The sequence below is a fragment of the Strix aluco genome, chromosome 3 (genome assembly GCF_031877795.1).
Source record: "Strix aluco isolate bStrAlu1 chromosome 3, bStrAlu1.hap1, whole genome shotgun sequence".
Lineage (NCBI taxonomy): Eukaryota > Metazoa > Chordata > Aves > Strigiformes > Strigidae > Strix > Strix aluco.
This window is the reverse complement of record NC_133933.1, coordinates 91,463,031-91,487,041: the sequence shown is the minus strand read 5'-3', so window position 1 is coordinate 91,487,041 and position 24,011 is coordinate 91,463,031. Positions and strand designations below refer to the sequence as shown.

At 43.8% G+C, this 24,011-nt stretch overlaps 1 protein-coding gene across 1 annotated transcript in view; it reads right to left on the bottom strand.

Moving 5' to 3' along the window:
* Positions 1 to 211: 211 nt before the first annotated feature.
* GABRR2 (gamma-aminobutyric acid type A receptor subunit rho2) overlaps positions 212 to 24,011 on the bottom strand; it is a 42,863-nt gene continuing 19,063 nt past the window's right edge. The window contains exons 3-9 of the mRNA XM_074820767.1: positions 18,954 to 19,021; positions 15,096 to 15,319; positions 11,006 to 11,088; positions 7,033 to 7,173; positions 6,639 to 6,791; positions 4,390 to 4,586; positions 212 to 666 (exon numbers count right to left, since the gene is read on the bottom strand). Of these exons, the coding sequence (XP_074676868.1) occupies positions 358 to 666; positions 4,390 to 4,586; positions 6,639 to 6,791; positions 7,033 to 7,173; positions 11,006 to 11,088; positions 15,096 to 15,319; positions 18,954 to 19,021 (1,175 nt within the window). The 3' untranslated portion in view covers positions 212 to 357. The remainder of the gene's footprint in view (positions 667 to 4,389; positions 4,587 to 6,638; positions 6,792 to 7,032; positions 7,174 to 11,005; positions 11,089 to 15,095; positions 15,320 to 18,953; positions 19,022 to 24,011) is intronic.

Below are 24,011 nucleotides of genomic sequence, written 5' to 3'. Positions count from 1 at the left end.
GTGAGCATTGTCTCTGGTTGCCCATTGAGCAGCAGGCACCACCAGCATGGCCGGCCCCAAATGAGCATACAGCACCTTTTGAGCGAATGGTGAGCACATATTTTCAGGTATGAGAAATGACGTGTCATAAAGCAAACGGGAGCTGGGGTGTGGTTGGAAAGCAACCATCACAGCAGGTTCCTCTATGATCCTGGTGCATGGAGTTGCCCACTGGAGGATGTGTCCTCCCCTTTACCCTCCAAGGAAGCAATAAATTAATCAGTTTTCTGACTTTGCATTCAGATTAGACTGAAAAAGAACCAACAAAAGAGAGTTTTGTAAATGTCTTCTGCTTCAGTCACTGCTGTTCCAGCATGCTTAGCTAAAGACAGACCAATATATCAAATTAAAAAATATGTAGGTGCCTGGAAATATTAATCTTGAGTATTTATCAATTGCATGACTGTTCTGGATGATGCGCAAGCCCACATGGCCCTTCAGGCCTCTCTTTCTTGGTGAATGACATTCATTGCTCATAGCTAAGTGCACAACCATCTTTTGTTGTTTTTCTTCCTCTGGGACCATCTGGTTTCTTGTATATCCCGCCAGGCTGTTGGCATCAGATTCACTGCAGTTTTCATCCAGCATCATAGTTTGTGAATGAGGTATTCCACATGTACATGGAAACTAGGAACATAAACAAGAAATAGAGCTGAACACTGGAAGAACACATTAGCAACAGAAATGATGTCTTTCTGTTAACAGACAGCTTGTAAATAGTTGAGCCTAAAAATTTATTTGAGATACTGTAAGTTTCTCTTTGAACAAAAAAACCCACTTTTTTTTTTTTTTTTTTTTTGCTTGCATTCCAAAAGGAAGAGGCATCGTTCAGCTACACTGCTTGGACAAACAGCTTCAGAAAAGATTAGAAAAATGCTTTAGAAGACATAAAAACTAACTGAAGGGTTTTCTTAGCTAGGTCTGTTCAGCCTTGCTGTCTTGAGTTTCCTTATTTGGCAGGCTTTGTGTTTATAGATATGCAAGGACAAGATGCAGTTTTATCTATGGAAATTACTTATCCAGTACATGTTATGGAAAAAAAAGGTCCAAGTTCTGGTTTCACAGATATACATGTTTTCTTTGTAAATCTGATTTTAAACCAAGGAGAGGACCAGTTAAAAGCCTAATGTAAAATCCCAGCTCTGTTGAAGTTAATGTTAAAACTTGCATTGACTTCAGCAAGCACCACTATGCATCCCACAAGTCTTGAAAAACCAGTGAATACAGGTAGAATTTTGAATAGCAAATACTGTCTTCTACTGTTAAAAATCTGCAGGTTTTCTGTCCTAGAAATATGGTTTATATATTTGTATGCAATGAAAATGGACTCCAAAGCCTCCTTTCTGATAGGAGTTCCTGCCTCTGATTCCCCACAGACTGCTTTCCTTACCCAATTACATTTTGCCCCTAGTTCCCTCCTCCACCAACTTTGATGTGTGGATGTTCAAAGGACTTGTTTTCAAGGATAAGTTCAGCTAAAAAAATTAAGTATATATACACAGAAATGTATATATCCTGAATATATATATATATTAAATGTATATATATCTGAATATGTAATATTCAGGATGCTACTGGAACACTCCGCAGTCAAGGCTTTTTCTTCAAATTATTTAACAGATCATGCTGCTTACTGAAAACTTGAAAATCAGCTTAAGAATTGTTTTCTGTGTTCTAGTCATAACCAAATTATTTTGTATCAGCAGATTGTGTGCAGAAAAATATGACAAGTTTGTAGCCCATTTGCTTTACTTGGTAGACCCATCACTTCAGGAATTTTTTGGAGCACTCCATGGGTACAGCTGAACATCGGTTGGGTTGTGAGATGTATTTTATACTAAGCAGGTATACGTAAAAAAACCCCAAACCCCCAAAACCCCCAAAAAAACACAGGATAAAATTACATCAGGCTCTTTATCATAACTGATGACAGGTCTGGGAGATGGTAGGTGGGTGGAAGGGAAAGCGGTTAACAACAATAAGCTAATTGCTGCAGGACCCAGCAGAGGAAGAAATTCTACAGATGTACTCTTAGCCCCCAAGTCAAATTACAGCTCCCATGGCTTCATGTACATGTGATGACAGTCACCCGTATGGACAAGGGAGCCTAACGTGCTAGAAACCCACCTCTGCAGAGTCTGAAATTACACCCATCTTCACATAGGCACATACATGCAGAGGTATGCTACATAATTTCACCCTGAAACAATTTTAGTCTATGTCTACACTAATAAATTAAACACTGCCAAAGAGCCTCCCTGGGCATGGGAACTCAGCTGACAAAACTATTAGAGTGTCAGAAATGTCTCTGGTCTGAATTTTGTCCAGGAGAAGCGCCAAGAAGTTCCCATGTACGGTTTGGGAATAATCATGGGGCACAGACCATTTGCCATGGGCTGTTCACAGCAACCACTATGATTTCGAGGGAAAGAAGGTTTACTTTTAGATACTCCATGCCCATCAGCCTTGGTCCCAGGCACATATAACTTCTTAATGTAGACATAACATAGAGCTCTTCTCTGGGGAGCCTAACATATTCGTATTAGGATTTTTGGGGTCTTTGATAGGAGAGCAGCGTTGGCTGACAAGGTCTACGTTTACAGTCTCTTCCGCTTCTTCAGGAGCAGTCACGTACATTTTGTCACAATCCCCTCAATTATCTCTGTTCCCATTACCACCGCTGAGGATTAATATTGTCACATGCTGAAGACTGGATAGAATATTTTACCTTATGTAATAAAAATGCATTTGCTGAATATAGAATTCTCAACAAGACTCAATAAAGGGCAGATTTGTGATATAAATAACAAGCTACACCATCACTGGATGTGAGAAAACGTTTCTGAAAACCTAGTAGAACAGTTACAAACCCTCTCAAGCTCATTTCATCCTTCCAACACAGTTAAAGGAGAGGGGTTTTCATCTTTAAAAAAAAAAAACAAAAACAAACAAACAGGTTTATTCTAGGCAAGTTGAAACTAGCAAGGATGATTTTTGTTATTTCCTGTGTACTGTCAAGATGCCGTCTTCTTTGGACATGGAAAGTCTGAGCAGGGCTGGCTAAAAGGCCACAGATCACTGCTCATGTGCAGCAAGTAAGACGTGTTTGACTACCTGTGCTTGCACAGAACATCTCTACTTTGTGTTGCAGAGAACTGCTGGGCACTGGGAGGGGACTAGGATAAGGGCATAGATAAATCAAGATACTTAGGACCTGTTGAAGTAGCTTTCCAGTATCACACTATTGTTGAGAAGGTCTTGGAGACAGGTAAAATTTTGTCACAGGAGTCTGTTGAATTTATTCCAATCGCTTTTAAAAATGTATCTAACTAACTAAATTGTTTATGAGATGTCAGCTAGGAAAGGTACTGGGCTGATGGTCTATTCTGTAGTTCAAGGAAGTCACAGGAAGAAGTGCGAGGGGAAGAGAAGGACATAGAAAGCCAACAGAGTAGTTCAGAGAGGGAAACGACATGGTCAAATCATGCGAAAGATGATGTCTGCATTGGCAGTTCTGAAATGCTGATACAAATTTCTCCCAGAGTCAAAGGCAGTGGGTGACCAAGGTTACCTGTGAACTAATATGAGGAGTTCCTAATGGGAAGAAAGAAGCTGTAAAACATGGTGATGTTCTGGGTGTGTGGGGACTGAAAAAATTTGGTCCCAAGCCTTAGTGTTCAAAAGGTAATGGTGTTTTTTTTAATTACAAAGAAGATGGGCTCACAGGTCTGTAGGATAATTCAGGCTGAAAGGGAGCTCGGGAGGTCTGTAGTCATATTGTCTGCTCACAGAAGGGCCAGGCTGCTCAGGGTTGTATCTGGTCAAATCTTGAAAAACTCCAAGGATGCAGGATAACACATTTCATAGCACATTAAAAAGTACAAGCATAAACTTGGGTGACTGTTTTTTGCATTTGATAATGGGGAACAACTCCACTATTACATCCACTGAATCTAGTTTCCAGAGTAAAGGTGACTGTAGAGGGAGGAAATGAATTTGCTCCAAATAACACCTTTAGCTTAAAAATATAGCAATTGTGGCAGCTGCAGTGAAGTATCAGATTTGATACTTTCCCCTCTTTTCACCCACACACAGTTCCAGGTTGCAGTTTTCTCCATTTCAGATCACACTCTCCTCTTCTCTGATGTTTCTATGAAGACCCATGAGACCAACTCCTGTTTTTCTGGTGTTAACAATTCAGTCTGATGTGAAGCAGTCTAAACAGATTATACACACATGGATGTCAGTGTTTTCCCATTTATAGATACAAACCAGTCAATATAAAGACCAGATCAGCTGTAAGAAAAAAAAAAGGAATAAATAGATGAACAAAACAAATTTTTTTCTCACCCTCTCATGGAGTTTCCTCTCCTTCCTCTCTTGCACCGTAGTCAGGTAATTCACTGCTGCGTATTCCAGCACCGAGAGGAAGACAAACACAAAACTGGCCCACAGGTAAATGTCCACTGCTTTAATGTAGGAAACACGAGGCATGGAGGCGTTCACCCCAGTGATGATTGTGGACATGGTCAGCACGGTGGTTATCCCTGGAAAGAACCAAGAGAAACAAATGTTATTGACTAATACAGTCTGCAAGGCTTTTGTCTCAAGAAAAATAGAAATTATGCTCTACATGATGCTCCAAAAGATGTTAGATATGAAATAAATTTGTGATAAGTATCTCTCCTGCCAATGCAGAACTGTTCCACTGCCTGCACTTCTGTGTACATGATGGGTTTAGTTTTGAGGAGCAATGGAGCAGCCATCATTTTGCTAGGAACAGCATTTAACTCCCTCCTTAACCTCTAGGGTTTTAACAAAATGCTTAGAGTCCAGTCTGCTAAGAGCATTGGTGACAAGGACTCTTTTTTTCCTAGCTGTACAACTCTGTGTCACAGGCACTGCCAGAAAGTAGCCTCATATTGACTTTTGGTCACAGCTAAAGAGGATTTGATCTAAATCACTGATCTTAAAAGGGACTTGCAATAATGATAAAATGTTTTGCATGAAACCATGCAAAAGAAAAGAATTATGTTTTTACCTCTAGGAATATTTGTCTACAGTTCAAGCTGTGGGAATCAAAAAGTTTTGAACAACAACCATTGTTTTATATATATAGATGTGTGCATGTGTATGTGTTTATAAACATACATGTATGTATTTATGTTTGTATACCTACATGTGTGTGTGAATATGTATATATATACATATGTGTATGTAAATATATATTTAGACAGATATAGATAAAATCCTGCAAAATAGTATACACTTTGGATCATCATGGAGAGAAAAACATTTTCAAGTTTCCAAAATAGAGAATACAGCCAAAAACATTCATAGCTACTTCAGCCATTTCAAAACAGTGACCATTGTAAACACAGCTACTGCTGTTCACTTTTCATCAAGATCTAATTTTTTTAAAATAATATCCACTGAATGCATTTCTTTCAGTGGAGTAGACTCTCGACTGCCTCTTCTCGTATGTTTGCTGAAGTGCATAGCTCTCTGAGACAAATTTGTGGGCTGAAATACTAGTTTTAAGCTTTCAGTACTGGAAGCCTTACATATTAACATTCAGGGATTTTTCCTATTACATTTTTCCCTTCCTCTAGCCTATGCATGGAATGATAAACAAATTGGCTCTTTTTATGCTCATCTGAAAGAATTTCCTGCAGTCCTGACATAGACAAAGCTCCTCCTGATGGGTGTTAGGTGTCCAGAGAGGCAGCCTGGTGTGCACAGGATTTTCAATCAGCTCCTTCTTCTCTTTCCCACTCCCTCAAATAAGGGGCCTCCTTAACCCAGAAATGTTGGACCCTCAGTGAGAGGCACCCTTGGGAGAGAAGAAAAACAACCTCCACTTCACCTCGGGGCTGGTGACCTCTCATTCTCAGCACTGCAGATGTGAAAGGAAAGCCACGTTCCCTTCACTGCCCCACTGTTTTCTGAGGCCTGATGTTGCAGAGATGCCCTGAATGTCCCCAGGGGCACACCAGATGGAGGGACACCTAAGTCTACAGGTGCTGATAGGACTAGATCCCTTGCTGTCTTTCTTTACCAACTTTGTGAAGATGTGCCACATTGTCACCTTCAGGCAGTCTGGAGAAAACCACCAGCCACAGCACCAGTGCTGGCTGGTTGGGAAGACACATATCTGGGTTGGGACACCCGCAGTGGCAGCTGGGACATGGCAGGGTCCTGCTCATGAAAGGCACTCATGAAAACGGTAACAGAAGCCTTTAACTCCCTGTAAGTGCCTAAACTCCTGGGAAACTCTACCCTCACTAATGGTAATGTGTGTCTCAGAACATTGAGTCTTGATTCAATGACTCATAAATACTGAAACCTCTCTTCTCTGCCCAACTTTATTTTTAAAACTACAGCCATTTCTGTCCTGAGCTAAGTATAAATCAGGAGGACTGCTTAGTGATGAAGGACTTAAGACAAACTGCAAGTTTTACATTATATTCATCATCAAATAAAACAAAGATTTGCTTGCCCAATATCTTTAACCATCAAAATGAACAGTTCCCTTTCCTGTCAAAACTACCATGTTCAAAGATTTTCACACAGTCATGGCTTGTTGCAGTTGTTCTCACCCAAAGAGACTCTGGCAGGAACTGCTCGGCGATCGATCCAGAAGGACACCCAGGACAAGATGACCATGAGGGTGGCAGGGAAGTAAGTTTGGAGTAAGAAGAAGAAAATGTGTCGGCGTAAAGTGAAGTTTATATAGAGGCGATTGTACCAACCTTTGAGAGGAGGAAAGCCAGAATCAGTGAGAACAGCCTGGATGGTAAGCACAGAGACAAGATCTTTCTGTTGATCTTTTATTTTTAAAGGGTAGTGAAAAGAGAAACCGATCTTTCAAAACATGTATTGTCCAGACTGTGGAGATTACATTTCAGTGACATACAATCCCAAGAGTTCTCTCACAAGTAGTTAGTACAGCGTTAGGTTTAGCAATAGTATTAAATCACAAAAGGCCAATACCTGTGCTACTGTAGAAAGCCAGTCTTGATGTAGTGTGGAATTTTTGTATCAAAAACTGAGACAAAGAAATCTTTTCATCAGTTTTCAGAGATTCATTCCCATTTTTCCAATACAGCATCAGCTCTTCATCAGTGTAAGCGTCTTTGGGAAAGAAGAAACATGTTGTGATGTGACTTTAACTTGGAGGGGAAACCAAACTTAATAATTTGGTCAAAATTAACAAATGCAAAGGCATCTTTGGCATGTCACAAATAAGTTTGCTAACAACAGCGAGTTAAAAAGATCTTGCCCTATGATATACCATGACAACAACAACAAAACAAAAAATCCAGGTCATCCTGATTCAGGGAAACACATCCTCTTTTTACTCCACACTGATGAAATGACAGCTAGAATGGTACTTTTCTGAGCAACACATATCAAAAATCATAGACAAGGTATTGCTAACTGATAAGAAAAACTTGGGAAATAGTCATGGGTAAAACACCTGTATTTAGGGGAAGGAGGAAATACAGACACCTCAGACTATCTGAGAATGATAAAGCAAAAGTGATAGGTGTGATTTGAATCAAAAGTCTAGAAATAAAATATTTCTATAAGAAAGACTTTAAATTAAAAACTTAAAGAATTAGTTAGCGCACTAGGCAGCAGGAATGGGGAATGAAAAAAAGTTAATCAAGACGGTCTTGATGATGCTTGGCTGGAACACATGGCATAAGACAAGAGGCTGGGGTAACTGGGTTTGTTCAGCTGGAAGAAGAGCAGTCTGTGGTGGGGTCCAACTGCTGCCCTGCTGGGGGTCATAGAGAAGATGGTGGCAGGATTTCATCAGACTCTTCTCCAAGATGCAGAGCGAAAGGACAGGAGGCAAGGCATCCAAGTTGCCGCAAAAGTTTTTTTTCCAAGCAGGAAAAAGGAAAATTTTTCAGAATGAGGGCTGTCAAACATTTGAACTGGTTGCACAGCAAAGTTGTGGAGCCTCCGTTACCTTGGAGATGTTCAAAACCCAACAGGGCACAACCTTGAGCAACCCACTACAGAGCTCTTCCCGCTCTGAGCAGGGTATTACAGAATCACAGACTCACAGAATCATCTAGGTTGGAAAGGACCTTGAAGATCATCTAGTCCAACCTTTAACCTAGCATTGGCAGTTTCCAACTACACCATATCCCTCAGCGCTATGTCGACCCTACTCTTAAACACCTCCAGGGATGGGGTCTCCACCATCTCCCTGGGCAGCCCATTCCAATGCCTAACAACCCGTTCTGTAAAGAAATGCTTCCTAATATCTGGTCTAAACCTTCCCTGGTGCAATTTGAGGCCATTACCTCTTGTTCTATTGCTTGTTACTTGATTAAAGAGACTCATCCCCAGCTCTCTGCAACCTCCTTTCAGGTAGTTGTAGAGGGCAATGAGGTCTCCCCTCAGCCTCCTCTTCTCCAGACTAAACAACCCCAGTTCCCTCAGCCACTCCTCGTACGACATGTGCTCCAGACCCTTCACCAGCTTCGTTGTCCTTCTCTGGACATGCTCGAGTGATTCAATGTCCTTTTTGTAGTGAGGGGCCCAAAACTGAACACAGTAATCGAGGTGTGGCCTCACCAAGTGCCCAGTACAGGGGCAAGATCCCTTCCCTGTCCCTGCTGGCCACGCTATTTCTGATACAAGCCAGGATGCCATTGGCCTTCTTGGCCACCTGGACACACTGCTGGCTCATGTTCAGCCGGCTGTCAATCAACACCCCCAGGTCCCTCTCTGACTGGTAACTCTCCAGCCACTCCTCCCCAAGCCTGTAGCGCTGCTGGGGGTTGTTGTGGCCCAAGTGCAGCACCTGGCATTTGGCCTTATTGAAGCTCATCCAGTTGGCCTTAGCCCATCGCTCCAGCCTGTCCAGATCTCTCTGCAGAGCCTCCCTACCCTCGAGCAGATCAACACTCCCACCCAACTTGGTGTCGTCTGCAAACTTACTGAGGGTGCACTCGATCCCCTCGTCTAGATCATCAATAAAGATGTTAAACAGGAGTGGCCGCAAAACCAAGCCCTGGGGGACACCACTCGTGACCGGCCACCAACTGGATTTAACTCCGTTCACCACAACTCTCTGGGCCCGGCCATCCAGCCAGTTTTTTACCCAGCGAAGCGTGTGCCCATCCAAGCCTCGAGCAGCCAGTTTTGCCAGGAGAATGCTGTGGGAAACAGTGTCAAAGGCCTTACTGAAGTCGAGGTAAACTACATCCACAGCCTTTCCCTCATACAATAAGCAGGTCACCCTGTCGTAGAAGGAGATCAGGTTTGTCAAGCAGGACCTGCCTTTCATAAACCCATGCTGACTGGGCCTGATCATCTGGTTGTCCCTCATGTGTTGTATGATGGTACTCTGGATGAGCTGCTCCATCAGCTTCCCAGGCACCGACGTCTAGCTGACAGGCCTGTAATTTCCTGGATCATCCTTCCGACCCTTCTTATATATGGGTGTCACATTGGCCAGTTTCCAATCTGTCGGGACCTCCCCGGTCAGCCAGGACTGCTGGTAAATGATGGAAAGCGGCTTGGTGAGCACCCCAGCCAGCTCCTTCAGCACCCTCGGGTGTATCCCATCCGGTCCCATAGACTTGTCTACGTGATGCAGTAGGTCACTGACTGTCTCCTGGATTGCGGGGGGGTCATTCTCCCAGTCTCTGTCCTCTGGCTGAGGAGGCTGGATTCCCTCAATACAACTAGTCTTGTTATTAAAGACTGAGGCAAAGAAGGCATTGAGGACCTCAGTCTTCTCCTCATCACTTGTTGCCATGTTTCCTCCCGCATCCAGCAGGGGATGGAGGCTCTCCCTGGTCTTTCTTTTGCTGTTGACATACTTATAGAAACATTTCTTGTTATCCTTGATTGCTGAAGCCAGGGTAATTTCCAGCTGGGCTTTAGACCTCCTGATTTCTGCCCTGCATAGCCTCACAGCCTCTTTGTAATCACTGTGAGTGGCTAGTCCCTTCTTCCAAAGGCTGTAAACTTTCCTTTTCTCCCTGAGTTGCAGCCAAAGCTCCCTGTTCAGCCAGGGAGGTCTTCTCTGTCGCCGGCTTCTCTTACAGCACGTGGGGACTGCCTGTTCCTGTGCCATTAACACTTCCTTCTTAAAGAGTGTCCAGCCTTCCTGGACCCCTATACCCTTCAGGATTGTCTCCCAAGGTATCCTTTCAAGCAGGTGCCTAAACAAGACAAAGTCAGCCCTTTTGAAGTCCAGGATGTCAGTTCTGCTTAGCCCTCTCCTGGCCTCTCTAAGAATAGCGAACTCTGTTATTTCATGATCGCTGTTCCCTAGTCGTATTGGAGCAGATTACTTCAAGACCAACCTAAATTACCCTGTGATTCTGTTGTTTGTACAGGAAAAAATCAGTTAAATAGCTGGGAAGACCTCAAAACAACTAGATGTTAGTCTTGCCACACCCTGGAGAAAGTTTACAGAACAGCCACAAAACTCTTACTGTTTACATCACTTTCTCCACAGAACAACTCCTTCCCAAAGAAGCTGAGCACAGGTCACAGTGTTTGCAGGATCAGGATTATTTCATACGTAAATGACATTGGTGATGAAAATTAATGACCATTACAATCAGCTTTTTTATTGTTACACTTGAAAGCAACACCTTCCCATCAGAAACAATAAACAGAGAAAAACTGTCCCACAGATTCCTCATCAGCAAGCTGCTGAGAACCAGTATATGTTGAACATTTCTGATCGTGTTTTTTTTTAAAGTGCCATCTATTAAAATTCATACAACAATGCTTTCCTTGCAAATTCCCCTGTCTTGCAGCATAAGGGCTACACATACAACACAGTAAGTCAATAGGAAGACTCTTAGTAACTCTGATGAACTATTCTTTTAGGCTCTAAAATAGACTGTATTCTGAAATGTGTCCAGTCTATGCTTGTGCAGCCAGCCATGGAGCACATCTAACTAGCTACACAGATATAACATACAGCTTTCCAGCTCCAGAGAACACATCTGAGAGTCCAGGGGGAAGCGGCTGAAGTCCATGTTGCACATTTGTGTCACTGTGATCCTACAAGTCGAAAATGAGAAATGTTGGTTTCTATGAGGAGTAAAGAAGGGAGAACATTATCACAGATAAATCATTCTGCAGCTTTAAAACCAGCAATTATGTATGATGTTAGCATAAAATCCCCAGGAAAATTCCTACCAATTCTTTAAGTCCAAGAGAGGTGGGTTATACACAGAAACCCAAAGGAAGCTGTAATTTCAATATCAATCAAGGACCTAAAGCACTATCTTGGACAGTACAGTAATATTAATGTCAGTACAGCTACTTCCACTGTGTTTTATATTCAACTATTTCCCTACAAGGCAACAACATAAAATAACTTTACCATTTACATTTGAAGGTCCCCTTATGTCCAGTTTGATTAAGGTTTCCTCATTTTCTCCATTGCTTAGTTCCCTCCATAGTCACCCCAACAATGACCCAAGCCTAAGGAACGTGACCATTCTTATTGCAAGCCACAAAATTCCTCCAGTATATACATTATCAAGGGAAAAGCAGTTCCTTTCAGTCTTTGATCAAATTCTTTTAATTTGGGGGATGAATTTCTGGGGCAGGGGGTATAAAATGGGTGCAGCTGTTTTTCAACAAGTGAAATTTGCCTCTGTCAAGTTCATGTCCTAGCTAAAGAGCTGCAGCAATAACAGCTCCAGTTTTCAAATGAGTCCAGTTGTGCACAACATTACATAACAAGTTTTCCAGTGTGTCAGTGAACTTTCTCTTGTGGACAGATTTGCAGCGGAGCTCCCGATTTAGTAGGGGCAAATCAGCTGTGAGTCATTGTTTCAGAGGCTGACTTATGTTGGCCATGACCATTTTCTAGATTCATTGCAGATGTTGATAAAGAACTTTTCTTCTGTTCAGGGGATTGTGACCCAAATCCTGCTCTGACCTACGCACTCATCACCCCTGAAAAGCACATGCTCTTCATTTTGACTATAAAATTAGAGCAAAATTTTGCCATATGAGCAAATCTTAAAGAAGATTTTTAGGGAGATGATCCAGAAGGTATAATGTAGCAGTGACCTTCCCTAGTTGTGTGTAGCATCTAAGCATTGTAAAACTCTGTTTCACTACAATGTGCTGTTTTCTTTCCTCGGGGTCACCTAAACTGTCATACAACCTGTGGTCATTAACAGTTTGTTAGTCAGGGACAGCAGAGAAACTCAGCTCATCAATAAGATATTCCTCAATTAGAGTGCAGTGTTCAGGTGGCCTTGAAAGCCCAAGGCCCAAATGAGGAACGAAATGTGTCTCAGCCCAATGCCAGCCCCATGCAGACATAGCAAGACACCTGAGGGCATTTCCAGTGCCACTGGACACCCATGGTTTGTCAGCAGGACCACGTTCTGAGTGTCCTAAACACCACCAGGCCCAAATACCATGCAGATTGTTGTTCTTAGAGTTTACATATCAAATTATCCATTTAACTCTTGTGTGGTCAGCTGTGGTTAGCACACATCCCTCTCTCCTGTGGGTAACATTAGAAAGTCACATCACCTCCTTGGCAACTCACAGAAAATTTTGAGAGCAAATACTCTGCATGTAAGCAAATGAGCAGGTCTGAACAGAGCCAACGTTTGCCATTAAAAATACTTCTTCCTTCATTTTGGTTGTTGAGCACTGCTAACAAGTGGTGTGCTGCTGGCTCCAGCACATGAGAACTGCAGGGTGTGAACAATGGAAACTGGCTCAGTTACATTGAGCAACATCTGTCGAGAAGGTCCCCACCCTCCTCCTGCTCTTCTCACAGTGCTGACTCAAGCCTACATCTAATCTCCTTCTTCATTTTGCTTTTTCCTTCTTGTCTCTCCTGCTACATAGCACCTTCATACTCATCCAGTTCTAATACAACACACAGTGTCTTTAGGTGCTTAGTTAAGGTGTGGATAATCAGACCTTTCATGCAATAAATGGATTTATCAAATGGGTTCAGAACAGGAAAAGTGTTCCTAGTGTTTGGTCAAGATGAGATTTTCATCATTAAGACCAGGCAAAAAGAAGTGGCCATATGGTGCATACTCTCTTATGCACAAACATTTTAATAATTTGTCCAGGGTTTTTTAAAAAAAAATCAGTAGAATTATGTTTGGCCTATGAAACCAGTGAACTTTAGAGCCCCCTGGTTCAGTGGTGCTTTTTCTTCAAAGATAAATAACCTCCTGATTCAAACTTCATAGAAAACCTTTCCTGATTTTTGAGAATTATTTTACCATAGCTGAAGTGAATAAGTTTCGGAAATATCCTAGAACAGAAATCTTTGGCTACAAAACATTCAAAGGTCACTGTACACTGAGACCACATTTTCTGTCCTAGGGAAATATCCTTTTGTCTCGGCTCTCAAGCTTTTCTCCTCTGGCAGTGTATTTTTCTCTACACCTCTTTTTGCGTTCTTCTGAAGGAAATTAAATCTGCTGGGATTCTGATGTGAGCAGCCATAAAGGTGGCCTGGTTAGAAGAGGGAAATTACTGAGCAAAAGAAAATATATGCTGAAAAATATTGACAGAGTAAGGCCTGCCAGCCTAGGAACCAGGCATGTCCTTGAGAAGCACAGACGGCCACTCTGAAACACAGACGGGATACTAGAAACTGGAGACATATTGAGATACCATTGATAAGCACACATAAAAGGGACTGTAAAGGCAATTTATTGTCTGAAAAGGTGGGAAATGGTCTGGAAAATAAAAATTGGTTTGAAAGAACAGAAAATGTCATCATCTATTGGCCATCACAGGTGAAAAATATAAACTAACAGCCCCTATTGGCTGCTCAAAGTGGTAGTGTCCTACACCCTCTTATGTCTCTGTGATATAAGGAGGACATAAATTTTATCCAAAAATGGAGCTTCTCTCTCCATTAACTTCCCAGGCTGCACATACTTTTCCATTCCTAAACAGGTTGAATTCACTGCATGAACTTTCTACCAGCTCTTGGACTCTCATTGCGGACACCAGGCTGACTCAAGACTCTGTGACACAGAGCATCTCCAAAGTGAGACTCTGTCTGGTATCTCATCAGTCCCCTTCTGGGCCCACTTTTGAGGTTGTTTTGGTTTGTCCTCCCATCCATGGGATGATTTGGTTCACTTGTTGATGGTATCACTTGATACCACTATTATACATCCATACAAGCAATCTATTATAACTGCCGTTATATTGTTGACGAGTTGTTCCACTAGTTATAAGTTTGTAGTAACCTGTAACAGTCTATACCTAGTTAGTTATTGCTGTTATTGGCTGTTGCTATATGATTGGTTGATACTATATTATTAATCACTGATAGTAATTTGTAATAGCATGATATATATATATTCACTTTATTAATCATAGGTATACTTGCTAGTGGTGATTTTTGTGGTATTTTTTGTAATCTGTAATGAGGTAGGAAAGTTTAGAAGACTAAGACTCTATGTCCTCGTGTATTACAGAATCCTGCAAACCCACAGTCACGATCTGTGTACATGCGTAGTCCAGGTAACCCTTCAGGTCATGACAGATGTGCCTCCTCAGGATTCTTCCAGCCAACAAATCTGCTAGAAAACCAGGGACTATAGCGCATCTTTAATGCTGCCATTTCAGCTTCAATAAACTTAAACCTTTACATCAACATGCAAATGCTAACCAAAAAAAACCCAACCTTTTTCTAGACAAACAGGAAGCAAAATAGGATAATTATAGAGGTCACCATCTGGTATATCAGCAGCTTCCAGTTTAATCACACACTGACCCCGGGACAAACATTCCGACTCGAATAAGCCCTCCTCTGACTGCAAAGAGTTAGGGGAATGTTTCCTCCAGGAGGAGATTATCCTGTTACTGCCCACAGCATGGTTTCTCACAGCTTCTTGCAAGGCATTTTGTACTGGCCATGCTGGAAACAGGGCTCTCATCAGCAGTGGGAATAGCAGGGTTGGCAGTAGCAGTCCTGGTAGTCACCAAAGCTGTGCTGGGAGCAAAATTGACAGCAAAGCCTCAGCAGATGCTCAGGAGCAGTGGGGCTGCACCATTACCTCATGCTGTAGAGGACATGACCATCGGGGAACACTCGCAACATGATGTTGTCCTTGGTGGTATCGTGAATGAAAGACCTTTTGGAATGCACGAAGAAGACATCAGGAACCCAGATCTTCTTCACCAGCCTGCCATCGAAGGTCACGCTCTTGTTGGTGGTGCTGGGAAACGAGAGACGCTCATCCTTCCAGTAGTGCCTTAAGTACAGAGTCATAGTAAAATCCTTCAGAAAAAAAGAAGAGAACCAGAGAGAGGTCTGTCAGTGTTGGTCTCTGCATCTAGGAAACACCAGAAAGAAAACTCACTCCTACCAGGTAGATTAAATCCCTCCCCTCTCAACTGCTGTTTCTTTCCTTGACCAATGCTCTTTGTGAATAGATTTTCCTGACAAAATACTTTCAGACAAAACAAAACAACCAATCAATGTATTACAGTACCCAGTAATGTTCAGTCCCAAAAGGGATATAAAGATGCCCGAAGAGAAGCACCTCCCTGCAGAAACGATTCTTCAATCCTGGCAAAATTATCTTGAAGGACTATGATATCAGTAGCATGTTCAAGAGGAAAAACTTTTGAAATTAGCTTAATGGTCAGGCTAAACACCAAGGAATTTATCCCCAAAGAACCAAATTGTTGCAAACAGCAACCAAGTGAGGGAACTGTTTTTCTTACCATACAAATGTATAAATAAAGCTCCCTTTTAAGCTTGTAGATGGGGCAGGAGCTTTAGTACACAAAGGAAAACATCTGTTTGTTGATCCCAACCTGGCAGCTGCTGCTTTCAGAGCTGAATCTACTCTCTCTTGCTGAGAGATCAAATACACTTGTTTTTTTTATATTGCCAATTAAGTGAGTAGTTATGGGAGCCATAGCTGCCAAGTTCAGGCAGGCAGCAACACAGGCTGGGATCTCTTCCTAACCACAAGGCAACTGCTTTCTAAAACCACCACCACCACCACCTCATTTTGTTTTGCCGATGACAAACCATTGGTTAACCTGACTCTCCATTTCAAAGGGTTGTCTGGCAACAGTCTTGCATCGCCAATAAGTTTTTCATGAGTTTGTCAAAGAAGTCTCTAGTGCTAGTCCTCGCCTTGCTGCCCTGCATTGGGCAGAGCTGGCCGGACACCTCCCTCTCTGACCATGGCAAGGATCTTCAGAGGGACACTTCTGCTCACCCATCTGCAGGTCCCCATCTTGGCAGACTGGTCCCAGCCTCCACCTCTGCTCCCACCAGGGATGCTGCCTGCTCCTGTTCCCTACTGGACACTGGCCATCTTTCCCTTACAACTACAGTCTCAAAGAAACACTTCCAGTGATTGCTGCTACCGGCAGGGATCAGGTTGCAACCTGGCTGGAGGAGCCAGCCTCGGGGGCTGGACATCAAACTCATCAGCTTGACCAGAGCTGGGAAAAAGGAAACCAAGGAAGAGGCAAAACTGATAATTTCTTAGGACACAGTGCCAGTTACACCAGAAGTCAAAAACAGGGTAAAAAAGAGCCTGGCTATTCAGGGTCACCAGCCCCCACCTCATGGCCCCGGGCATGACATGAGATGAAGGGACATCAGTACCCTCAGCACACCTTACAGTCACCATGGAGGAGTGGGGGAGAGACTGCCTGTAGGGACAGCGCGGAAAGGGGCACAGAGGTTGCCTGCAGGACAGTGTGGAAAGGGCCACACCACTTTCCAGACCTTCCCTTTCCTTGTCCCACCAGGCAGAAGCCCTCTCCTCTCTTGCCTTCAGCCCCTTCTTTCTCCAAACAGGCCTCCAATGGCCAAGACACAGGGCACCAAGTGCTGCAAACACAAAACCAAAGTGGCAGCTGGCAACAGCTTCTAAATATAAAACCCAACTTACTGATGTTTTCTTGTAGTGTGAATCAAACAAGGCAGTTTGCAATCACTAACAGCTTGTTCCTTTCTGACCAGCACACGCGCTAGTTACAAGCTGAGAAAAGGGGTTTATTTCAGCACTCATGAGTAGGAAAATCCCTTAGGAAACAAGTTTTACAACAAACAGAGAACGATAGTACCTGCTGGAGGCACAGTGAATAAGCATACACAAGTGCCTCATTTTTGGCAGCACATTTTGTGCTTGTACCACAGTCCAGGCAGCCTCAAGAGCATGCCCCGCCAGTGCACACAGCAGCAGCCCATCCATGATGACTGGAGAGGCACCAGTTTTAAAACCACATGCTTTAAACAGCCCCTGACTGCTGTCACTGACATGCTGTCTGACGAGTACGGTGGGTTGCAGCTGGTGATGTTTCGATCTGGTGCTTCTTTGGGGCACCAGGTACCTGCTCCAGCAATGATGGGTAAAGGACTGACCAACCGAGGGTACGATTACTAGGGCCACTAACCCTTCAGTGTGGTTAGAATCAAGCCCTGCCTGCAGCTCCCCCTGCCTTCAACAGACAGATGAGGAGGGGACCCCGCTGCAGGCACAGCCAGCCCAGGGCCCCTGGCCATGCAGACAGCTTACTGCCCACTATCCTCTCCGCAAACACCCATGCTGGGACAGACTGCTGGAGAAACAAACCAACATAACCCAGAATGACCCGGGAGACCATTCTTCCACCTCAAATACAAGTCAACAACTGCTGTGGAAAGTATTTGTCTTGTGTTGGGAAAATAAGACTGTGGAGTTATCAACAGCAAAGGGAGAGAACTGACCTCAAAGCTCCCTGACAGGCAAGACTTCTGTTGAAATCAGATGTTCCTGACAGAAAGCGCTGCAGGTTATTTACTTGCACTAATTAGGTCTCTTTGCTGCTCTGACATTCTCTTGATATACTAGAGCCCCAAGTCTCCCTGAGACAAACATTTTGTGCGCTGACAGCTCCCTCCCATGAGCTTTATTGCACGCATCTCCCCCATCCTCTCCTTCCATATCGAGGCAGGCAAGGTCCCTTGCTTTAATGAAGATGTAATTTCATCACAATAAAAACGTCCAATCTAAAGATCTTCCTTTAAGTCTTCATGTTTTGTCTGGACCAGAGAAGGTGCCCAAGAGCAGGGAGAAAAAGGCAGAAGGAGGAAGGAACCAAGAAGCTTCCTCTTCTATGTTCCCCTTTCCACTTCTCTTTCCAGTGTTTTCATTCCATTTCCAATAGTGAAAAAAAACCAAAACCAACCGAACAGGAAGACGCATGTGAATATGCCTTTGGGAACACCTTGAGAACTGTTGCGGGTTAACAACTGCATGTACTTCTTTTTCTTTTTTATTTAATGAACAAATAAAGATACTAAATCACAATTGATCTTGATGCAAATTTACTGAACAGCATCATCAGTGACTGAAAAACTATACCCCCACACTAAATTCCACTTTGGCAGAGGCAGTTCAGGGTCCCCCTGACAGATCCCACTGACGTGCCTCAGTGAGGTTACTCCCAGTGATGAAGAAGGAGCAGCTCCTTCTCATTTATATTGCCAACTTAATTTTCTAATGCACCTCCCAGAATCATGCATTTAAAACAAATGAACTCAACGGTTCCCTAAAGAAGAAAACTTGCCGTAAATGCAGCTTATGTGAACTTCACCATATACCTTCAAACCTTCATACACAGCCATTTATATTTTTGGTTGTGATAGATCCTTCATAGCACTGATTATTCTCCCATTTAAGGTCCCTTTTCCCTTCATACTTTTAATCTTTATCTGAAGATACAGAGATAAGTCTTTGATCACCTGGTTTTATCAAGTCTTTAGTTCTGAATATCAGATTCTTTGAATTTGCCAAATGCAGCTATTACTTTCACCTGACCAATCATCTGAAATTCACAAGTTTCAAGTGGGAGGGACTTTTTCATGTCTAGAAATAGTTGAGGTTTAAAAGAGGATTACGTACCATGTCAGCCTCAGAAATACTGTCCAAGCTTTCAACTTGCACGTCCACCCCAACAGGAATTGCAGGGCCTGTAGGAGAATGACATTTTGATATGTAAATAACTGTTCTTTTATATCATCTGCATTTAATTAACACTATAAAGTGGCATGCAAAACATTTCTGAATTTATGTTAGACTTTTCTGTCCATGATTCTTCATGAGGGGGCTGGGAGAAGAGTCAGTGAATAACCATGTAAGGCCCCTTTGAAACACTGAATTATCTTCCCCTTGGCATGCACTGCAATGTTGACACTCTGCCCAGCTAATCCAGAGTTTGGATGGAACATCTGCATACGTTTTTAAAAACTAAGCCATCCCATCATAAATTTTAGGCCTTTATGAACAAATTTAGCCCCAATAACAGAGGACTGAGAAGTAGAAACTGCAAGCAGTGAGCTTTTCCTTTCCTATCAACAAGACAAGCTACATTAATCTCTCAAGAGCCCATCACCATTTTGATGCATGTGACTCATTGGTTATATTACTAGTTTTTCACAGTAGTTTTAAAATTAGCAACCAGAGAATTCACAAGAGTAAATAAACAGAAAGCTTCCCATAACAAATGCACACTCCTCTATTACTAGAAACCCTGTATAAAAATTCCTCTGTAGACTGCTGCTCATTAATGACCAGGACCTCCTCGGGTTACTCAACTTCCCCATAGTGTGTCCTCACACAGCTTGTTCCCTTTTCCAGCACACTGAGGAGGTAAGTGCCAACAGGGGTGTGCACACCAAGCACAACCCACTGAGGCAGGTCAGCAGGAACTGCTGAAGAACAATCCAGGTGGATCCACTGTGACCTTGAGCAATCCGTGCAGGCACATCTGGGACTTGCCCAGCAGAAATGAATTTTCCAAGGACCATAGTGGTCTCCATGAAGGTTTGCAAAGATTTTTAGCACTTAGATTTTGAACTGGATTAGCAGTTGGATGGTATTTAAGAGGCACCACAATCCCTTTGTAGATCCAGACCCATATTTGCGCAGTGCCGTGCACAGCAGGGCCTGCTGCATGCATGTATTAAGCTTCAGTAACTTCTTCCTCAAGACCACATCCAATCTCTGAATACACTGTAAGCCTAACAAGACAGCAGAAAAGTTGTTCTGAGAAAGCAGCACACTTTTGCAAGCTGCCATCCGTCCTGCTCCTGTACCCACCGCAGCACGCAGAGACTCCCATGAATCTTCGGGGTTTTTGAACACGACCTTATGTTTGCCTCTGCTGGAGAAGTATGGTGTGTTGACCCTGGATGGATGGCAGGTGCCCACCAAAGCTGCTCTATCACCCCACTCCTCAGCTGGACATGGTAGAGAGAATATAATGAAAGGCTCATGGGTCGAAATAAGAACAGGGAGATCATTCAGCAGTTACTATCACGGGTAAAACAATTTGATTTGGGGAAAAATTAATTTAATTTATTACCAATCAAATCAGAGTAGGATAATGAGAAATTAAACCAAATCTTAAAAAAACACCTTACCCCCCCTGCCTTCTTTCTGGGCTGAAATTCACTACCTCCTCCCCCACAGTGGCGCAAGGCGGGCAAGGGGTTATGGTCAGTTCATCACATGTTGTTTCTGCTGCTCCTTACTCCTCAGGGGGAGGACTCCTCACACTATTCCCCTGTTAGAGCATGGGGTCCCTCCCATGGGAGACAGTCCTTCACAAACTTCTCCCACGTGAGTCCTTCCCACAGGCTACAGCTCTTCATGAACTCCCCCAGCAGTGGGTCCCTCCCACAGGGTGCAGTCCTTCAGGTACAGGCTGCTCCAGCGTGGGTCCCCCACGGGGTCACAAGTCCTTCCAGCAAACCTGTTCCAGCGTGGGCTCGTCTCTCCACAGGGCCACAGGTACTGCCAGGAGCCTGCTCCAGCATGGGCTTCCCACAGGGTCACAGCCTGCTTCAGGCATCCATCTGCTCCAGCATGGGATCCTCCCTGGGCTGCAGGTGAATCTCTGCTCCATCATTAACCTCCATGGGCTGCAGGGTCACAGCCTGCCTCACCATGGGCTTCACCACAGGCTGCAGGGGCATCTCTGCTCCAGCACCTGGAGCACCTCCTCCCCTTCCTTCTTCATTGACCTTGGTGTCTGCAGAGTTGTTTCTCTCATATATCCTCACTCCTCTCTCTGGCTGAAATTGCACAGGTTTTTTTCTCCCTTCTTAAATATGCTATCCCAGAGGCACTACCACCATCACTGATGGGCTCGGCCTTGGCCAGCGGTGGGTCTGTCTTGGAGCCGGCTGGCATTGGCTCTATCAGACATAGGGGAAGCTTCTAGCAGCTTCTCACAGAAGCCACCCCTGTAGCTCTCCCACTACCAAAACCTTGCCACACAAAACCAATAAAAGGACAAAGAAGCACCAACTCATCTTCAGTAGGGAAAGGGTAATCGCAAAGCCCATGAGACAAGCTGATTACTGTGACTGGCCCTGATACAAATTTTGACTGGCTTTGATAAGCCAGCCACACTGAATTACAGCAGAGCATGCTGACGGTGACACCGTCCCCCTTCCACACACACGGCTCCAGCCTGTTGCGCCCACGCCGTCCATCAGCAGCTGTGCTGGGTACAGGAACCCTGCGGCGAGCCCTGGGGAGCAGGACCAGGCTCCTCAGCACCACCAATCCAATTTAAGTGACTGTTGCCCTCAGCAATGAATCTGAAACCCAGAACTTTTAGATGACTCCTAGATGCTTACAAACACCTACATGTCACATTCAGGCATGCAATTCATGGTTAAAAAAATGCCAGAAAACATTTGCTCATTCCTAGTCATGTCTTGGTGGTGTCTGTCCAAGCTGAAGGGTGCTTGTCTGGAAGATTTACTTGGGGGAAAATTTCAGTTAATCAGCACTGACATATCTCTTAGAGCCCAGCGACTTCGCTAAGATTTTTTACTCCAGGGACACAAGCCCATCTTGCTCCCTTTCCTGTCTCCCTTTCAGTTGCTTATATAGTATAAGGAATCACCGGAGGCCAACGAAATTCTCACCCTGTTGGCATTCAGTTCCCCTTCTACCAGGTATTCCCTGAAACAGGGAAAACCCAAAAGCCCCAGACTGTACCTGCTATGAAACACAGACATGCTGTCACAAACGCATCCATCAGCAGAGCAGGGCTGAGAAGTGCTGAAGAATTTTTCCTCTTGCAAACAGGGCTTCACAACACAGGTGTGCTCATTCAGCAGGCAAGAACAGTCCTCAGTCCCCTCCCCAAATTACACAGGGAATGACTTTCAGCAAAGGGTGAAATTGCACAGAGGAGTAGCCTGAGCTTGCAGTGAGACCTTCTGTAAGACTGTTCAGCTCATTGACCCACAGAAAGTTAACTCAGTCAAAACCAACAGCAGCAGCAATTGGACTATTTTCTTCCAAATCAGTGACTTGATTCAGCCCAGGGAAAGATGTGTCAGGCGTCAGCCACATGTCAGCCACCAGGGCTAGAGGAGAGAGGCGTGGAGGAGGACAGTAAGTCAGAGAGCCTTTGGTGGCACTGGCTTGGCTCCTCACAAGCCAGTTCCTGCCTGCCAGGCCAGGAAATGTGCTCAGTCCCTACTGATCTGGCCACAGGACCCAAGTGTTCCTCAGCCAGAGGATTCCTTTTCAAATCACCATAACTCATCAGAGAGAAGCAAATCCATGGCAAAATCACAGATATGTTTTCCTTGTTGCCCTTGCCATGTGTCCTTTCTTTTGTCTGTCTCCTTGCCCTGGGAAGATGCATTGCCTACGTCCCTGTCAGATGTGTCATTCCTAACACACAATCCAGCATCCTGCAGACAATGACCAGCACATGGCCCTTCTGTCACCCCACAAAGGCATCATCTTCTGTTTTCACCAGAGGAAATGGTGGCTTCCTTAAATGGAAATATTGTGGCAATGGCTTTGCAGTATTCTACTCCCCTTCACCCTCTTCAGTTGAGTAGTTATTGACTGTGATAATGTCTAATAAGCAAATTAGCTTATTAGAGTGTTTATGGAGTGCTGGTTTTAAGGTGGTGGTTTGTTACTTCTGGTTCTTTTCAGTTGACCTAATAAGTCATGCTACATCTCTCTACCAACCCTGTCTGTCTTACATATAGTAATTTAATGCAGTCCTTTTCAATCTGAAATCACTCTATGAGTTTATACCTTGGTTGCAGCCACACTTCTTTCTACTCTCTACAATTATTTAAGACATCGAGTAAACAAATGTTAAAAACAACACCAAGAGAAAGAATTTCTCTATGATATTCCTCCTGTGCAGTAAAATGTGGGTTTTTTTTAAAAACAAGGTAGACTGTGTAGCAAAAAGCACTGTATCTGTGGTGATAACATGCATTTTTAATGTGCAGTATAATCATCAGGGAAACGACACAAGCTTGCTGATAGGCAGTGCCGTGTTGGTAGCCAGTTAGCCTTTCTTTGCTCAGATATCTCATGAAGTCATGCATGGTGATCAGGAAGAGCCTGGGAAATTATTTAAATACTTATCTATTCCCTTAATGCCTTTAAATACCCAACAGCTCTTCAGTGTAACCATATTTTTGATAGTTAACTTGGGCCTCTTCAAGAACAAGGCTCAATGCTCAGAGTAAGACACTTCAGAAAAGCTCCACGGTCCAACACAGCCCATTTCAGGGCTGGCACAAGGCTGCCATCAGCCCTGCCTCTGGCTCTTGCTCTAGAAAACTTTTGTAATTAATATTATTCATTATCACACACAGCTGTTGACATTGTGGTAGTGCCCGCAGTGCTGCCATCCCAAACAGCCATGTCGTGGTAAGCACAGTGCTAACAGAGAAGACACAGTCTCTGCCACGATGACTTCACAGCGCAATCGGGCTGTGCCAGAAGAGGAAGCCAGCAGTCAGCCATGGTACTTCCTACTGGGTCTCCTTGGTGCTGAGGGGCTACATGCCCAGCACATGCTGGGCAGCCCCCCACCCATCTTCCAGACTGCAAGAGACACTCTCTGTCTACAAATGCTTAATTTAGCCTTGATTCAGGAAATCAACACCCATCCAAAGTCTA